Source organism: Hirundo rustica, chromosome W (genome assembly GCF_015227805.2).
Source record: "Hirundo rustica isolate bHirRus1 chromosome W, bHirRus1.pri.v3, whole genome shotgun sequence".
Lineage (NCBI taxonomy): Eukaryota > Metazoa > Chordata > Aves > Passeriformes > Hirundinidae > Hirundo > Hirundo rustica.
Genome location: NC_053487.1, coordinates 25,338,826 through 25,354,813, shown reverse-complemented (window position 1 = coordinate 25,354,813; position 15,988 = coordinate 25,338,826). Strand labels below are relative to the sequence as shown.

At 43.0% G+C, this 15,988-nt stretch overlaps 1 protein-coding gene across 4 annotated transcripts in view; it reads left to right on the top strand.

Moving 5' to 3' along the window:
* Window positions 1–15,988, top strand: part of LOC120764935 (E3 ubiquitin-protein ligase KCMF1-like) — a 94,148-nt gene that overhangs the window by 59,727 nt on the left and 18,433 nt on the right. For 3 of the 4 annotated variants that reach the window (XM_058423946.1, XM_058423945.1, XM_040089108.2), the window contains exon 2: window positions 12,214–12,381. In XM_058423946.1, the coding sequence (XP_058279929.1) occupies window positions 12,214–12,381 (168 nt within the window). Of the gene's footprint in view, window positions 1–11,058; window positions 11,153–12,213; window positions 12,382–15,988 lie in introns of those variants that run through there. The other variant, XM_040089111.2, reaches the window with a different exon arrangement.

Sequence of the window (15,988 nt, the reverse complement as noted above, 5' to 3'; positions counted from 1 at the left end):
TGTTCCTGCAAAGCCTTCTGTAAAGATTTTACGTCCCTTCCCCATGCTTTAAGATTTTTCCCCGAGCTGGAAGACATTGTGTCTTCGGCAAGAGCTTTAGTACATTGATCCCAAACATCTGGGTGGAGGATATCCACCGGTCTATCAATAATACTAAGTTGCAAAAGCCTCGTCACTGCGAGGGTAAAATCTTTTGCTTTACAATCAATTCCCCACTGCTTATGAATCTGAGAAACGACCTTCACGAGAGCTTCCATCCTCTGCATGGGTCCGGAGGCGTCCCTCCCGCCGAGCTGGACCAGCCGCTCGGCCGTCGTTCACCCGTCCAGGCGACTCCCGTTCTCCCGGGCGACTCCCGGGGCTTCGGCACCACTTGTTACCTCCGCTGAGGCGTAGCGACCTGGTTCAGGAACGACACGGCAGCCACACCCAGGCTGCTCGGTCCACCAGCTCACAGACACCAGTGTGGTGGACGGCTAATGGCGTTTATTAACAGGTTACATGGAGTTATAAAACCTCTGTTTGCTACATCACTTCCGTCTGCTTACGTTACAAGTTAGGTATTGCTTACCTTATCAAGGACACTAACCAACTAAGAATTGAGGCAGGGGTTCTGTCTGCCCGTACAACGCGATATCTTCCGACCGCCTGTCCCTAATCTCCCACACGTCCCCGCCGTGCAAGGTTTTTTTGCAGATTACGGAGCCTTTCATATGTCAGGGACTCAGTGATGATCTCAACCTCTGACTCCCCTGCGAATTGTGAGGGCCCTCCTTTCTTATCCTTGTTGCCTGGGTGCTTTGATTTCACCTTATACTTCTTTGTTTTCACAGGGGCAACTGCTGCTGGCTGTGGCTGCCCCTGTGGTTCAGCTGGAACCTGGACGGTTGTAATGTCCGTGGGTTCCGCTGCTGCACCATCAGACTCTCCTTTGTTGGGGCAGGGGGAGGGTTTCCCACCAGCTGGGGCTAATGAGGCTACTACAGGGGAAATGTGCTCCCTCAGCATCTCACGGATCTCCTTTACCCAATCTAGGTGGTTTATTTCTGAGGCAGGCTGTGGGGTGGGGTCAGGCTGTGGGGAAGGGTCAGGCTGTGGGGCAGTATCCTTATTCCCTAGGGTAGGTATCAGGGTGGTTATCCAGGTCAGTCTCCCCTTATCTTTAAATGCTAAACAGAGCAGGCATACCAGCAATACCAGCCACTGTATGATATCATTAACATTCAGAGATTTGAACCCTTCAAAGACTGGTGGGGTAGGCCCAAAGAGCTGGGTGAAGGGTTGGGAAAAAATTTCCCCTGGTGTCATTTCTTCACAGTAGGTACCGTTGTTAAAGTAACCCCAGAAACACACAGTTAGTGTATGATAGCCCTGAATCCATGTGCCTGCCTTCCAGAGGAAGTTAAAAATCCACGAATTCCTCACCTTGTTAACCCATATAGCAAACTGGATGACAGCCACAGTAGCCTTAGTTACAGCGCCCATGTTTAGGTAAGGGCCTGCAAATGGGAGAAATACGGCCACCACCACATGCCACCTGAACCAGGGTAAGCCAGACCACATGATATCCAGTACACAAGAATGTAGGCACTTAAGAACTGTTATTCCTTTTTCTCTCAATGCCCTCGTGCCCCACGTTGGACACCAAATTCTGTCTTGGTTTGAAAAGACAGGTACCTGCTAGGGAGAGGCAGGCCTCTCTAGGAATGGGGAATTCTAATCCCTTCCCTCCATGTTATTATAATTTGGAAGATTAAAAAAGCCCCAATTTTTTAGTTAGAGCTATGGGGAAAGGAATAACAGTCCTTTACTAGTAAATATAACAGTACAAACAAACAACAACAGCAATGATAACAATAATAATAATAAACAGAACCAAGAACCCCGAGGGGCTTTGTCTCACAAGACCCGGGCAGTTTGATCTCTTGGGGCCCCAAGAGCAGCAAGACGAAAGGGTGGAAACTCTGGGCTGATGACTGGAAATGGTGGGTTGTCCCGGCAGGCAGGGGGGTGTCCCGGCAGGCAAACTGAGCAGTGCTGAAGAAGCCACGATGGATGGACCCGTGCTGATCCAGATCCAGCAGGGCAGGCGAAGAGCTCCGAATTCCTGGGTGCTCCAGCAGATGATAGAATTGCCCGGACCGGACCCTCCGTTAACAGTGGACTCCTCACGCAGCCAGCAGTCGCCCGACCGTCCTCTCTGGAAAACTGAGAGCAGAAAAACCACCACCCTCAGCTCCCGGAGCCCTCGAGCCTTTCCCTCCCCCCTAAACTAAGTGATCTACTTCTTTTGTACAGGTGAAGCACCCTTTAAGCATCAGTATTTCGTCTCCTAGCAACTTATGGGGGGAAAAATTCCACAGGAAAACTTAACCCCCCACAGGGAAGAAACAAAACAGCTGGCCATGTGGAAGGGCGGAACAAAATGCCGCTCATCTTCTGTCCTAGGGAAGAAAAAAACCAAAGGTTCAAGCAACAGCTCAAAACAAACAGCTGGGAACTTGGTGAATCTCTGATGTTGGTCTCCTCTTTACAGTAGGTGAAGCTGGTGTATTTAGGGTCCTTTCTTTCATTGGGTTGGCTTTTTCCGAGGTCTGGCTGAGATAGGGTGTCCCTGTGGCTCCCATCGATTGTCTGATCTTGGACCAAAACCAAGCTGATCAGTTCAAGGAAAAAAAAAAACCCTCAAGCTGCCAAAGGATTGCTGCCACAGCCTTCAAGACCAGGGAAAATAAAAATAAACAAACTAAAAACTTCTTGCCTGAGGTAACAAAAAACAAGCTAGCTAAGCAACAAAATAACGCTGGTCCGCATGGCACCCAGCACACCCAGGAGTGAGGCTTTTGAGAAAGCCTGCACCAGAGCCCCAAGGCTCCCCTGCCTCCCCTGGACCCACCTTAAAGCTACAGCAACCATTTCTGGGCATAAAGCAGACAATTAGGGAATAGAGTATCACCATAAAATCACCCCAAGACACTCATCCTTCCCCAAAACTGGAAAAATAGAGGACACTACTTGTTCTCATGATCCTTCAACCAGTTGTCCCAAGGCATTGAAGTCTTTTTTGAATGTCCTTGGGCTTATTGCAACTTAATCTCTGCCTATATGAAAAAGCAATAATGGATAATAATCTGAGGGCTCTACCAGGGTAGGAAGTTTCTTTACCATGTCTTTAAGCTGGGCCCTGGGAAGGCAGCATACTTTCCTTAAGAAATTGGAATTTCTGTTCCCATCAGAAGAGTCTCTTCTGATAAGAACTCTTTTTTTTTTTTTTTTTTTTTCTTTATGGAAGTGGTTTTGACACAGTTCATAGGGTGACTTAACCTTGATGACATCTCTAACCTAGATAAACTACTGTCCTCATCATTGTTCAGTTCCACGTTTCGGTCCTCCTACTGTTTGGTGAGGTTGTCATGGAGGACACATGCCTGCTATGCCAGGCAGGAACTTGTTGCAATTCCCCATATCCCTTAAAACACTGCATTCTACCAGGTGGACAAAGGATAGGGAATCCTCTTTATCATATGTCCTGTCTTTCTCATAGGCCTGTCCCAGGGAAGGTAGGGTGCAATTCCTGTAGTCTATCTCTCAGACTCCTACTCTTCAACCTACTCACCTCCTGTTGGAGCTCTGCTACTAAACTGAGTTCCTCTATCTTGGTGCATCTCCCACAGTTGTTCTCACTACTGTTGTCTGGCATAAGAGTAGGACACATCCTACAACCTGACACTTGGGTAACAGTGTGATCCCATCAGAGCTGGGTCAGTCAAGGCAGGTGCAGTGTTTGGAGAAGCTGTGGCCTTCAGACAGGTAGACACCATTGCCCCCTAGTCAGGCCAGTGGTGTTACAGTGCCATTCCATGCAAACTGCCATGCCATGTCCTGTTTGCCTGCCCTTATCACTGGGGCTCCCTAGAAGCTTTTTGTAAGTGTGTGGGCTTGGCTGCTGTTTCCCCCAGTCCCGCTTGGGTCTTGTCAGCTGCTGTCAGACAAGGTGTGAGCTCCTAGCACCTCTTTCCTCTCCCCGTTTCAGGACCTCCCCTACTGCATGTGGGCAAGAGCACTCATCTGCAGATTGTGCTGTCGCTGGAGCTGCTCGTCTTGGTGACCATAAACCATGTATTTTAATTTGATTGTGAAGAGATGAGTTATTACTCTCTACTTTGCAGCTGTTACTTATTCTAATTAAAATCTGTTATCTTTCTTGTGTACATGTTGAGTAGAAAGGAATTGTGGCCTAATGTCTTCAAGAATGCTTCTTTATTTACAATGGATATGTTCTCTTTAACTTTTTCATATTTACATTAAAATGCTGTTCCTGCTTTGTCTAGTAATTAAATGGAAGTCAATATTTCCATGCTTTTCCTGTGAAATACCGAAACAGGATAGAGCCAGTCTTGGATAAGAGTGACAAAGGAAGCAAATTATTGAAAATTTTATCTCAGACTGATGTCTTTGAAATGCTATTTCTGAGGTCTTTTCATAACCCTGAAGTTTTGTGTATCCTGTGTAAGCCAAATGTGAAATCTCCAATGTTATTTTTACCTGCTCCTAATATTATTGGGGAGTCAAATGCAAAAGTCTTCACTGTTCAAAGAGAAAGCAAGTTGTTATTTTTGCTTATGTAAGTGTTGGGGGTTAGGTTTGTTCCTTTTTTTACCTATAGAATTTTTCCCCATAAGTTGCTAGGAGGCTAAGTACTGGTGCTTATGGGTGCTTGACCAACACAAAGAGGTGGCCGAAAGTCGGGAGGGGGAAGATCACGCAAGTTTTGGAGTGGGAAAAGGACAGAGCTGGGGGCAGCTTCGCTTTCCTTGCTCTCGGCATTGGAGAGAGGACAGCCGGGCTGCTGCTTGCTGCGGGAGGAGTTCACTGTCACCAGAAAGCCTGGTCCTGGGAAATCTACCATCATATGCTCATGTGCCTAGGAATTCTGAGCTCCTTCACCTGCCGTGCTGGAGCTGGGCCAGCCCTGTCCCACCATCACAGCTTCTTCAGCACTGCTCTTTTTGCTACGCTGTAGCCCAGCACCCCCCTGCCCTGCCGGGGCATCCCACCCCTGCCTGCCAGGGACATCCTCCAAAATCTGTCTTGGTTTGAAAGACAGGTATCTCCTAAGGAGGAGCAGGGTCTCTCTCTTGGAATGGAGAATTCAAATCCCCTCCCACCAAATTATTATAATTTAGAAAATTAAAGGAGCTTTCAGGCAAAGGTATGGGGGTAGGAATAACAGTTCTTTACTAGTATGTATAACAAGGCAAACAAACAACAACTACAGCATTAATAATAAACAGACCCAAGAACCTCGAGGGGCTTTTTTTTCACAAAGTCAGGAGCAGTCTGATCTCTTGGGACTCCAAGAGCACCAAGCTGGAATGGTGGAAACTTCCGGGCTGGTGGCTGGAACAGCAGGTTGTCCCTGGCAGGGCAGGAGGGTGAGAGGCTACAGCGTAGCAAAAAGAGAACCGTGTCAAAGAAGCCGTGACGGCCCAACAGGGCTGGCTCAGCTTCAGCAGGGCAGGCAGAGGAGCTCAGAATTCCTGGGCACACAAGCAGGTGATGGTAGATTTCCCAGGACCGGACTTTCTGGTGACACTGAACTCCTCCCTTAGCAAGCAACAGCCTGGCTGTCCTCTCTCTGATGCTGAGAGCAAGAAAAGCACCAAGCTGACCCCAGCTCTGTCCTTTTCCTGCCCCAAAACTTTGCCCTCCCATCGGCCACCTCTTTGTGTTGGTCAAGCACCCATACGCACCAGTACTTAGTCTTCTAGCAACTTATGGGGGAAAATTCTATAAGTGAAGAAAGGAACAAACCTAACCCCCAACAGTAAGGCTGCTCATTTTTTAATTTTGGGTATTCAGGTTATCTTATTGGATTTCACACCTTGGTTTTGTTTGTAATTTTAAAAATTAATCCCAGTGTGAGATGATATTTGAACTGTAATATTATTTAGCATTAGTCTCCTTTTCTGGACATCAGATCAGATGTTCATCTCAGTCTGATAAATACTTAGCTCCTCATATCTATTTTTATTAGAGATTAACCAAATGTTATAGCATAAGAATAAATTATATTTGATTGGGAAGATGAGAATAAATATTGGACTATATATATATTTAATAGGTTAATATTAGGCATGCTGCATATAAAATGTTTGTATGATAACATCTCTGAAATTTTCAGCCGTGGTAGAGGTGAAAAGTGTGTGATATACCAGAATAGTGAGTCCAATGTGTTTAAGCAAAACAACATTTCCTTTTCTCTTTAAGTCATGGGACTTTTAAGCATCTCTTGATTGATCCATTGTCCTGGTTTAGGGCAAATTTTGTGAGGAAAACTCCAAATGGGGTCCATCTAGAAAGCCAATTCAAGCGGCCCCTCCCCCAACCGGTTCGAGGAAAAAAATTCCTTAGAGAAAAGTGGAAAAAAGTGTTTATTCAACAAGCAAAGTGTTCACAAGCATGAAAAATAAATAATATTAAACAATAAAGCCTCTCACCGTTCTGAAGAGAGATGGGTTATAGCTCAGCTTGTCCAGTCTCTTATCAGTCCCTTCAGCACAGGAAAATGCTGTTCTGGGCTCCAGTGGGCTGCAGGCATGAGCTCCAGGTGTTTCTCTGGGTTTTTCAGTCCAGAACAGGTTTAAACAGATCCAAGAAAAAGAAAAAAAACCACAGTCCAGGGAAATTCTCTGCCTCAGCTGGCTAAAAACTAACTAAAAAAGCAAAGGAGAGCTCTCTCGCTGTCCGTCCGCAGACAACACAGTCCAGGAGCAGAATGTGGAAGAGTGTGATCGCGGCACGCAAAGCAGTCACACAGAGACCAGAGATTTGCAGGGCAGAGTTGCTCCTCAGAGAGAGCCCAATGCCGAGCTGTCCTAGGGTAACTTTATGATGCTTGTATCTCCAATCGTCTGTTCTGTTTATGCTGTATATTGAGTCCTGTGCCTTTAAGACTGGTTCTAAGAGCAAGGAGAAGCGCGGAGTTTGTTTTGAGAAAACTGCCTGACTCCTCCACATTCTTCTGTGGACAGCGTGTTCGGCGGAGGCTTGGAGAGACTGCAGGACAGAGATCTTGTTTTGCTTTTAGTTAGTTTCAGCTAGCTAGGGCAGAGAAGTTCCCTGGACTGTTTTTTTCCTTTTTCTTGGAACTGTTTAAACCTGCTCTGGACTGAAAACCCAGGAGAGCACTGGGGGCTGCACCTGCAGCCCACCGGGGCCTGGACCTCGGCATTCTCCAGCAGCGCCGGAGAGACTGGGACTGAGGAGAGGCACTGAGAGAGAGAGCCGAGCTCCACCCACGGCAAGGACTTTCTCAATTTGCCATCTCACTTCAGAAGGAGAGGTTTTATTGTTTCATATTATTCATTCTTTATACTTGTATGCACTTCATTTGTTTAGTAAAATAGTTTTTTCCACTTTTTTCTCCAAAGAGGGTTTTGGTTTTTTGGTTTTTTTTCTGGACCGGTTGGAGGGAGGGGCCACGTGGGTTTGCTTCCTTAGAGGGATCCTATACAGGGGTTTTCTCCCAAATTTGTCCCAAACCAGGACACGAGCCAAGGCCGAGAGCTTCTCTGCCTGTTTATTTCTTACTTTTTATACATTTGTGGGTCTGATTGTGGATTGGCTTCTGGGGTTATCACCTCTCAGCCCAGTGGCCAGACCAGCTGTCAGTTCCAATTGTTTTCAGGCTAGAAATATGTAAACAAAGGACAGGGAATAAAAAACAAAAGGTTTGTTTATTTTACCATGTGTGAGAAAAGGGAAAACTGCTCCTAATATTGTGCAGAAGCTAAAGAGACTGACTCCATCTTATGAACAATCAGAAGGCTTTAAAAAAACTCAGAAAAACCAGGGTGACAGAAGAGTGAGTGCAGTTTCTGAAAACAAACTCCGCGCTTCTTCCCGCCCCCCCCCCCCCCCCCCCCCCCCCCCTTTGCTCTCGGAATCAGCCCCAAAGTTGCAGAACTCATTTCTGGGCTAAGCAGACGAATGGGGATACAAACATCATAAAGTCACCCCAGGACATCCATAAATTCAAAATGCTTACCTGTAGAAATTGAGTAATATTAATGAGAAGAGAATACTGTTGAAAATGCCTTTAGGAGTGAGGTTTGATCATTTAAAGTTGTGATGAGTCAAAAAATCTTTAGGCTTTTAGCTTAATGCTACCCTTTAGCAGAATACTGTTGCATTAAAAAGCAAGCATGTTTTATCCACAAGTGTCTTGGTTTAAAGACTTTTTAATGGGGATGCTCTAAAATGAGTTACCTCCCCATAGTTTTAACCAATCCCTTTCTACCAGTAAGGAGAAATGCATATGAGTAGATATAAGTGGGAAAAAAAAGGATTTACTAACAAGAGAAACAGCAATAGGCAAAAAAACCCAAAACCAGTGAATAATCACTAGATACAAAATTGCTAAATCTCACCGACTCCCCAGGAACAAAGTAATGCCCGAAAGATAGACTGGAAATAAAACCCCATAGACTGGTGTCTATAGAGCAGGTATTTGTTTATTGCAGCACTGGAGGTGAGGGGGATTTCTCCTCCTAACTCACCTACCTTTGTTAAGTGCTGTGGTATATCTATACCGTAAATGTTGCTTAGTGTTACTATGTCATTTTAACATCATATACACGCTGGAACTAACTTACATAGTATGATCTCATGGATATCAATGGTTCTTTTGCACTGCGCTTGTGCCTCCCCAATTCAGGGGTTGTCGGGGGTCTTTGATGAAGGCTTCCAAAGTCTTTGCATCTGAACTTTTCAACTTTGTCTTTGGAGCATGTGCAGTTATGGTGTTCCTTGGTCTGTCTGGTCCTAACCAGCCTAAATTCTTTATTTTGTGGCTAATTGGCTTTACATTTGCCAATTTCTCATTAGTACTATGCTTACCTATCTCTGAAACTACCACCTGGTGAGGGTTGTTTGCCTTTTTTTTTTTTTTTTTTTTTTTTTTTTTGTCTATTCAGCATTAAGCAACTAGTTAACTATATACTAGCCATAACATTGTATGGAAAGTTATTCATATCAGGTTATATAGGTATAAAAAGCTCCGATTCAGGTTATATAAGTATAGAAAGTTATGATTCAGGTTTGTCCTGGTTTAGGGCAAATTTTGGTGGAAACCTCTGAATGGGGTCCCTCTAGAAAGCAAATTCAAGTGGCCCCTCCCCCAACTGGTTCAGGAAAAGATTTCCTTGGAGAAAAGTGGGAAAAAGTATTTATTTAACAAGCAAAGTATTCCCAAGCATAAAAAAAAATAATAATATTAAACAATGAAACCTCTTGCTGTTCTGAAGAGATGGCCAATTCAGAAAGTCCTTTTTGTGGGGTGTAGCTCGGCTCACTCAGTCTGTTTTCAGTCCCTCCTGCACTGGAAAATGCCATGTCCCAGGCCCTGGTGGGCCACAAGTGTGAGCTCCTGGTGCTGTTCTGGGTTTTCAGTCCAGAGCAGGTTTGAACAGATCCAAGAAAAAGAAAAACCACAGTCCAGGGAACTTCTTTGCATCACCTCGCTAAGAAACTAAAAGCAAAGGAGAGCTCTCTCCCACATGTCTGTGCTGAAGACAACACAGTCCGTGAGAAGGATGCTGGGGAGCAAGTGCAAGTTCTGAAAACAAACTGTGTGCTTCTTCTCTCCCCCTTTCACTCTCGGAACCAGTCTTAAAGGTGCAGAACTTAATATCCAGCATAAACAGAACAGACAACTGGGGATACATGCATCATAAAGTCACCCCAAGACAAGGTTATATTGATACAGATTATATAGATATATAAAAAGGCATGATTGAGGTTATACTGATATCTTATAACTCAAGCTATATAAGTACATTGTAACTTTGACCTAAGGTATATAGGCATCAAAACAGAAACTTAAATTGGAGGTGTGACACCCCCCTCCCCCCCCCGGATGGTGTGTTTTGCAGCCGAGCGCATGGCTCAAAAGACAAAGGGGAAAATGGCGCCAGCCCCCCCCCTCCCCTCCCTTCCCATGTATCCAGCAGAGGCAACTCCGTCAGCATATGCCGTTGGCACACTCTCATGGCTGGCACTCATTTAAGGGCTAGAATTCATGGAGGGACTTTGCCCTACTCTCAGCAGGTCAGTTGGCTGGCATGGGCAAGCTGGGGCAACTCAGACTGGAGCAGAGCCACTCCACTCCACTTGGCCTAGAGCCTCGAGTGCAGACAGGTACTCCCAGAATTTGCCCCTAGGCAGTCCAAGATCAGGAAAAAAACAAACAAAGAAAACAAAAAAAAACAGCAAAAGAAACCCAAAGGAATGCATTGAGCAAACAGTCGAGAGGGAGGAAAAAAAAACAAACCAAAAAAAACCACCTCGCAGCCATAGCTATTCTGATAGTGAAGAGAGAGTACATTGGTATAAATGTCATTATTTGGGTCTGTTTATCAGTCTACATATGTACTTGTGTATTGGTAATTAACAGTAGAAAAACTGAAAATGTCTCGTTGCTATTTTCTAATGTAAAATGCATCAAGAACTTTATTTAAAAATAAGCCAGGTTATTTTTCTTTTCTGATCATTTCCATGAGGCCACTCTGAAGAAGGTGCAGGAGAACTGTTTCCACTGAATAGGAAATAATTTAAAAGGTTTTAAAAAGTCATTGTCGCATCATGTAAATCAGAAATTCATGAAGAAGCTGAATTCTTTTCACAACTTTTTAATTAGTTTGCCCTTTTTGTTCCCTGCTTATAATTGAACCCCTCCTGAGTGTGTGTTTTTCCTCAAAACCTGAGATTAATTAGGATGCATTCAATTCACTTTGGCATTCTGTTATCTTTCAGTGTTCTGGAGCGGGTTGTGGGGTTTTTTTTTGTTTGTTTTTAAGGTGTAAAGGGGCAAACTTCTAAAATTTTAATTAATTTTATATAATTTTATATAATACAGTGTATGGATAAAAAAAAAAGCTGAATTTCTGAGGCCTTTTTTTTTTTGATGCATTTCTCTCCTGTTACATAAAAGGGTATGAAAGTAGTGTGTTATGCCACCTGCTGTCAGTTTATCAAAATGAAAACATGGTATTTTAGAATGATATGAAGAAATACTAGCTTGGAGAGATGTGAGAATTTTCTCTATGTAATTTAACTTTGCTCCCTGGACCTGACATCACAAGCAGTAGTGGTGAGTTGTGTTAATACTAGATTTTTATCTGATAATAGCGTTTATAATTAGGAAATTACCATTGGGATAATTGCAGTTTTGAGATCTTGATGATCTTCCTCTACTAATCATCTTGGAGTCAATGTCAGTGCTTTCTTCCAATAACATTGTTTCTATAACATTTTCTGCATTTGCACTGAACTATGAAAAGCTTGTTTAAATTGATCCTAAAGGAGGACTTCAGTCAAAATATCGCATGTGTTGTACACACTAGATATTATCATGAAGGCCTTTAATTTACTACTGCAATGATGGAAGTTTTTGTGGGCCTTGACAGATGAAAAGATGATGATGCTTCCTTTGCCTGTATCTAAATTAACAGCAGAGAACCGAAATTACATTAAGAAATTTGCAAAAACCTTTAGAAGATAATGAAAGTTTTTATTGACCCAGGCAGTGTGACTGATTGATTTACAGTACAAAGTTTGAAGTTTCAAAAGGAAGAAGCTGAAGAGATAATGCAACATAAAATTAAGATGTATTCAAAGTTATTCTGTACTTCAGAACAGAAGACCTAAATTTCTGCTCTCAGATATGTTTATGTTGTGAAAAATGGTTCTGGCATTCTTCAGAATTTAATTATTAGAAAGTATAAAAATAACCACGAAAGCCAGGGAGGGGTGGTGTTATGTGTTGGTGGTGGTGTGTGGGTTTGTGTGGCTTGCGGGATGGTCTGCTGTGGACTTTGTTTTGTTGTTTTCACAAACTATACTATTTAACCTTGAGAATGTTTTGAACCAAGCTTTCAAACAGTGTAAAAAAGTGATTTAAAATAATTTATATCCTAGCAAATTATCATTTTAAGTGCTTGACTGGTTTTTATTTTACTTTAACTTTCACTTTGGATGATTACTGCCTTTTTAAAGATATAAATATGCTTAAAATTGAGTCTTATTGGGCATCAGTTCCATAAAAGCATCTTGGTTGAATTCCATTCATTGTTGGGGGCTATAGCAACAAATCTGTATCATTAAACCACTGTGAAATTACTGTTGTTTTCAAGCAATTTTCTTTGCTCACAGGTGTCAGCTGTGATGCATGTTTAAAAGGAAATTTTCGAGGTCGCAGATACAAGTGTTTAATTTGCTATGATTACGATTTGTGTGCAACTTGTTATGAGAGTGGTGCAACAACAACGAGGCATACAACTGACCATCCAATGCAGTGCATACTAACAAGAGTAGATTTTGGTAAGTAATAATTTAATTTCTATTAAAGCTGTTTGCAGTAGTTAAAAACTTGTATTTTATTTCACTACTTTGGAACTTTTTCCCCTCCAAATAGCATGCTGCAAATCATAGCAAATTCCCATCTCCTAATAAAAAGCTTGTTCTGTCTTTGGTTCTAGCATATGAAATATGTTTTATTCTTTTGGGTTAAGTGTTTTGGCACACAGCAAATTATCAGACTATTTGATAGGTATCTGATAAAAAGGATTGCTCCTAAATTTACTTTTGATTCAAAAGATGCAACAAAACTATGTGCAGCCACCCCTCCTTTCCTCAATATGTTGTACCAGAAAGTACCATGGTGAAGAAGAGAAATAATAGTGAGAGTTTAGGGAAAATGTTGTTTTGTAATTACATCAAGGGCTGTTAATGCAGCAAGGATGGTAGGCTGTACTGAATGTGGAAGACTAGTGGCAAGGGCTAGGAAGTAGTCCTCTAAATTACTGGTTTTCTTCCCTGAGTCATTTCTATCACATCATATTTATAACATGAGTGTCATAATTCAGGAGATATTTTCATAGCAAATCTTTGCATTTAAAACATTGGATGCTTATTTCTTCATATACCTGCTTTAAGCCTTCAAGGTTAATGTTTTAATAAAAACTGTTTGTAGTGATTCTTGATTCTTGATAGGCTGGAGAGTTGGGTGGAGAGAAACCTCATGAGGTTCAACAAGGGCAAGTGTAAGGTCTTGCACCTGGGGAGGAATAACCCCAAGTACCAGTACAGTTTGGGTGCTGACCTACTAGACAGCAGCTCTGCAGAGAAGGACCTGGGAGTCTTGGTGGATGACAAGTTGTCCATGAGCCAGCAGTGTGCCCTGGAGTCAGGAGGGCCAATGGGATTCTGGGGTACATTAGGAAGACTGTGGCCAGCAGGTCAAAGGAGGTGATCCTGCTTCTCTACTCAGCCCTAGTGAGGCCACATCTGAGTTCTGTGTCTACTTCTGGGCTCCTCAGTACAAAAAAGACAAGGAGCTACTGAAGAGGGTCCAGCAGAGGCTACAAACATGATTAGGGGTCTGGAGCATCTCTCTTATGAAGAGATACTGCAGGAGCTGGGCCTGGTTAGTCTGGAGAAAACTGAGAGGGGATCACATTAATGCATATAAATATCTCAAAGGCAGGTGCCAAGAGTATGATGCCAGATTGTTCAGTGGTGCCCAGCTATAGGACAAGAAGCAATGGCCATAAACTAAAGTACAAGGAGTTCCACCTCAACACGAGGAAGAACCTCTTTCCATTGAGGGTGGTAGAGCACTGGAAAAGGCTGCCCAAGGAGGGCATGGAGTCTCCCTCTCTGGAGACATTCAAAATCCACCCAGATGTGTTCCTGTGTAACCTGCTCTAGGTAACTCTGCCTTGACAGGTTTGGACTAGATGACCTCCAGAGATCCCTTCCAAACCTAACAATTCTGTGATTGTAGTGTAGGTATTGTTGTTGAAGTTTTTAATTTTTAGTATTTTTTTTAGCTTCTTGATTTAAAATAAGTATTGAATATACACATTATGCTATTTCCTATATGCATTTAAAGCTCAAAACAGCTGAATATACCAATATATAGTTTCTTTCTCAGAGCTCTCTGAGCAGAGAAGTATCTCATTCATGTCTAATTTTCCGGTAGCTGCTTGCCCTAAGCCTGCCTTGTAATGACTGAAATCTGTGGTCTGAGAATCCAGTTTGGAAAGATGAATTTAAATATACAAATCTAGTTTTGAAAATCATATCATTGAAGTTTATAGATATTCCTTCTTAAGCTTTACTTTTCTGCCTCTTCACAAGGTAAAAATATTTGTGTAACAGTATACATTAATTCAATGTTCTGGTCACTATTTGAGATATATGGTTTAAACTTATTTATTCCCCAATGACAGTTATTCTTGTATATTACATATAGGGTTAAATGACAGCATCATCATAAACATTAAGTGTACATGATTCATAGGGAAAAGAAGACAGATATGCTTGCTTATAAAGCTATAAATTAACATTCAATGTTGACTTTTAAAAAGTACTTCCAACCATCTTGTGAATGTTCTGTGCATCTAGAAAACATCTAGGAAACCACAATATTTTTCTTTGAAAGTCTCCAAGTAAACACACCTTTGGATTAGTGTGTTACTCATATAATTTTTAAAAATCCATGAGAGATACATGTGGACAAGTAGAGGTTTGTCTTCAACAGAGGGTGTTCCCCAAGCAACTGACCCCAGACCCACTGAAAGTGACAGCAAGGGGCAGAACCTGCACCAGGCACCACAGGAGATTTAAGCAGGCAAAAATTATCAGTCCAGCTGACTGCAACAAACAAGCATATATATTCCTAGTAGGCAGGCACACTGCAGCAGCAGCATGGTGGCCACCTGGCAAAAAGCAGTGTCTTCTGCTTCTCCTGAGCTTCTATATAGACAGAGCTCCTATTCAACAATGCAACCACCCAGGTTTCTGGCTGTGGGATGTCTGAAGGGATATTCCTAGAGATGGAAAGTGATTGCAAGCAAGACTGTGGAAGCTGTGACCAGATTGATGAACTGCTCTGCTTGGTGGCTGAGCTTCAGGAGGAGGTGAGCAGCAGACTGAGGAGTATTCAAGAGTCTACGAGGGAGATTCATCAATGGAGCTGTACTCTGCCATCTATGATGTATAGAAGCCAACTCAACATGGCCACTATGGAGGCAGGTCCAGGATCTGCTTTCTGCCAGAGGAAAGGCAGTATCACAAGGGATAAGGAAAGGTAGAAGAAAGTTACAGCATGGAGCAGTAAGAGAAAGTAACCTCCTTACCCTCTAAGTTACTGTAAGGGCTTTAGTATTTATTCTTTTTCTGTGGGAGAGAGAGATTAGTTTTGGGTTTCTGCTTTTCTTTGTTGTTCCTGCTGTAGTTGTTTGTTTGCCTTGTCATATATATATATATATATATTCTGGTAAAGAACTGTCATTTATTCTCCCATATCTTTGCCTGAAAGCCCCATAAATTTCAAGTTATAATAATTCAGAGAAAAGGGGGGCACATTTTCCATTCCAAGGGAGGTTCTTGCCTTCCTTGACAGACATCTGTTCTTCAAACCAGGACAGAGATGAAGAATAACAAGAAGGGATTCTAAAAGTACATAGGTCGGAAAACAAAGGCCAAGGAGAGTGTACACACCACCTCCCCATCCACCAGCCCCAATGAATAAGAAGGGAGAACTGGTTGCAATTGATAGCCCTTCACCTCAGTCTTCACTGGCAGTCAGGTTTCTCCTGTCTCTAATGTCCCTGGACCTCTAGGTGGGGATTGGAGTAGCAAAGGCCTTCCCACTGTAAGCAAAGAGCTGGTTTGAGACCACTTGATGAAGCTGAATAGCCACAAGTTCATGGGGCCTGATGAGATGCATTGCGGGGTCATGAGGGAACTAGCTGATGTTCTTGCCAAGCCACTCTCCATCATTTTTGAAAAGTCATGGCAGTCAGGCAAAGTCCCTGATGACTGGAAAAAGGGAACCATCACTCCTACTTTTAAAGAGGGGAGAAAGGAAGATCTGGGGAATTGCAGACCTGTGAGCCTTACCTCTGGGCGTGCCTGGGAA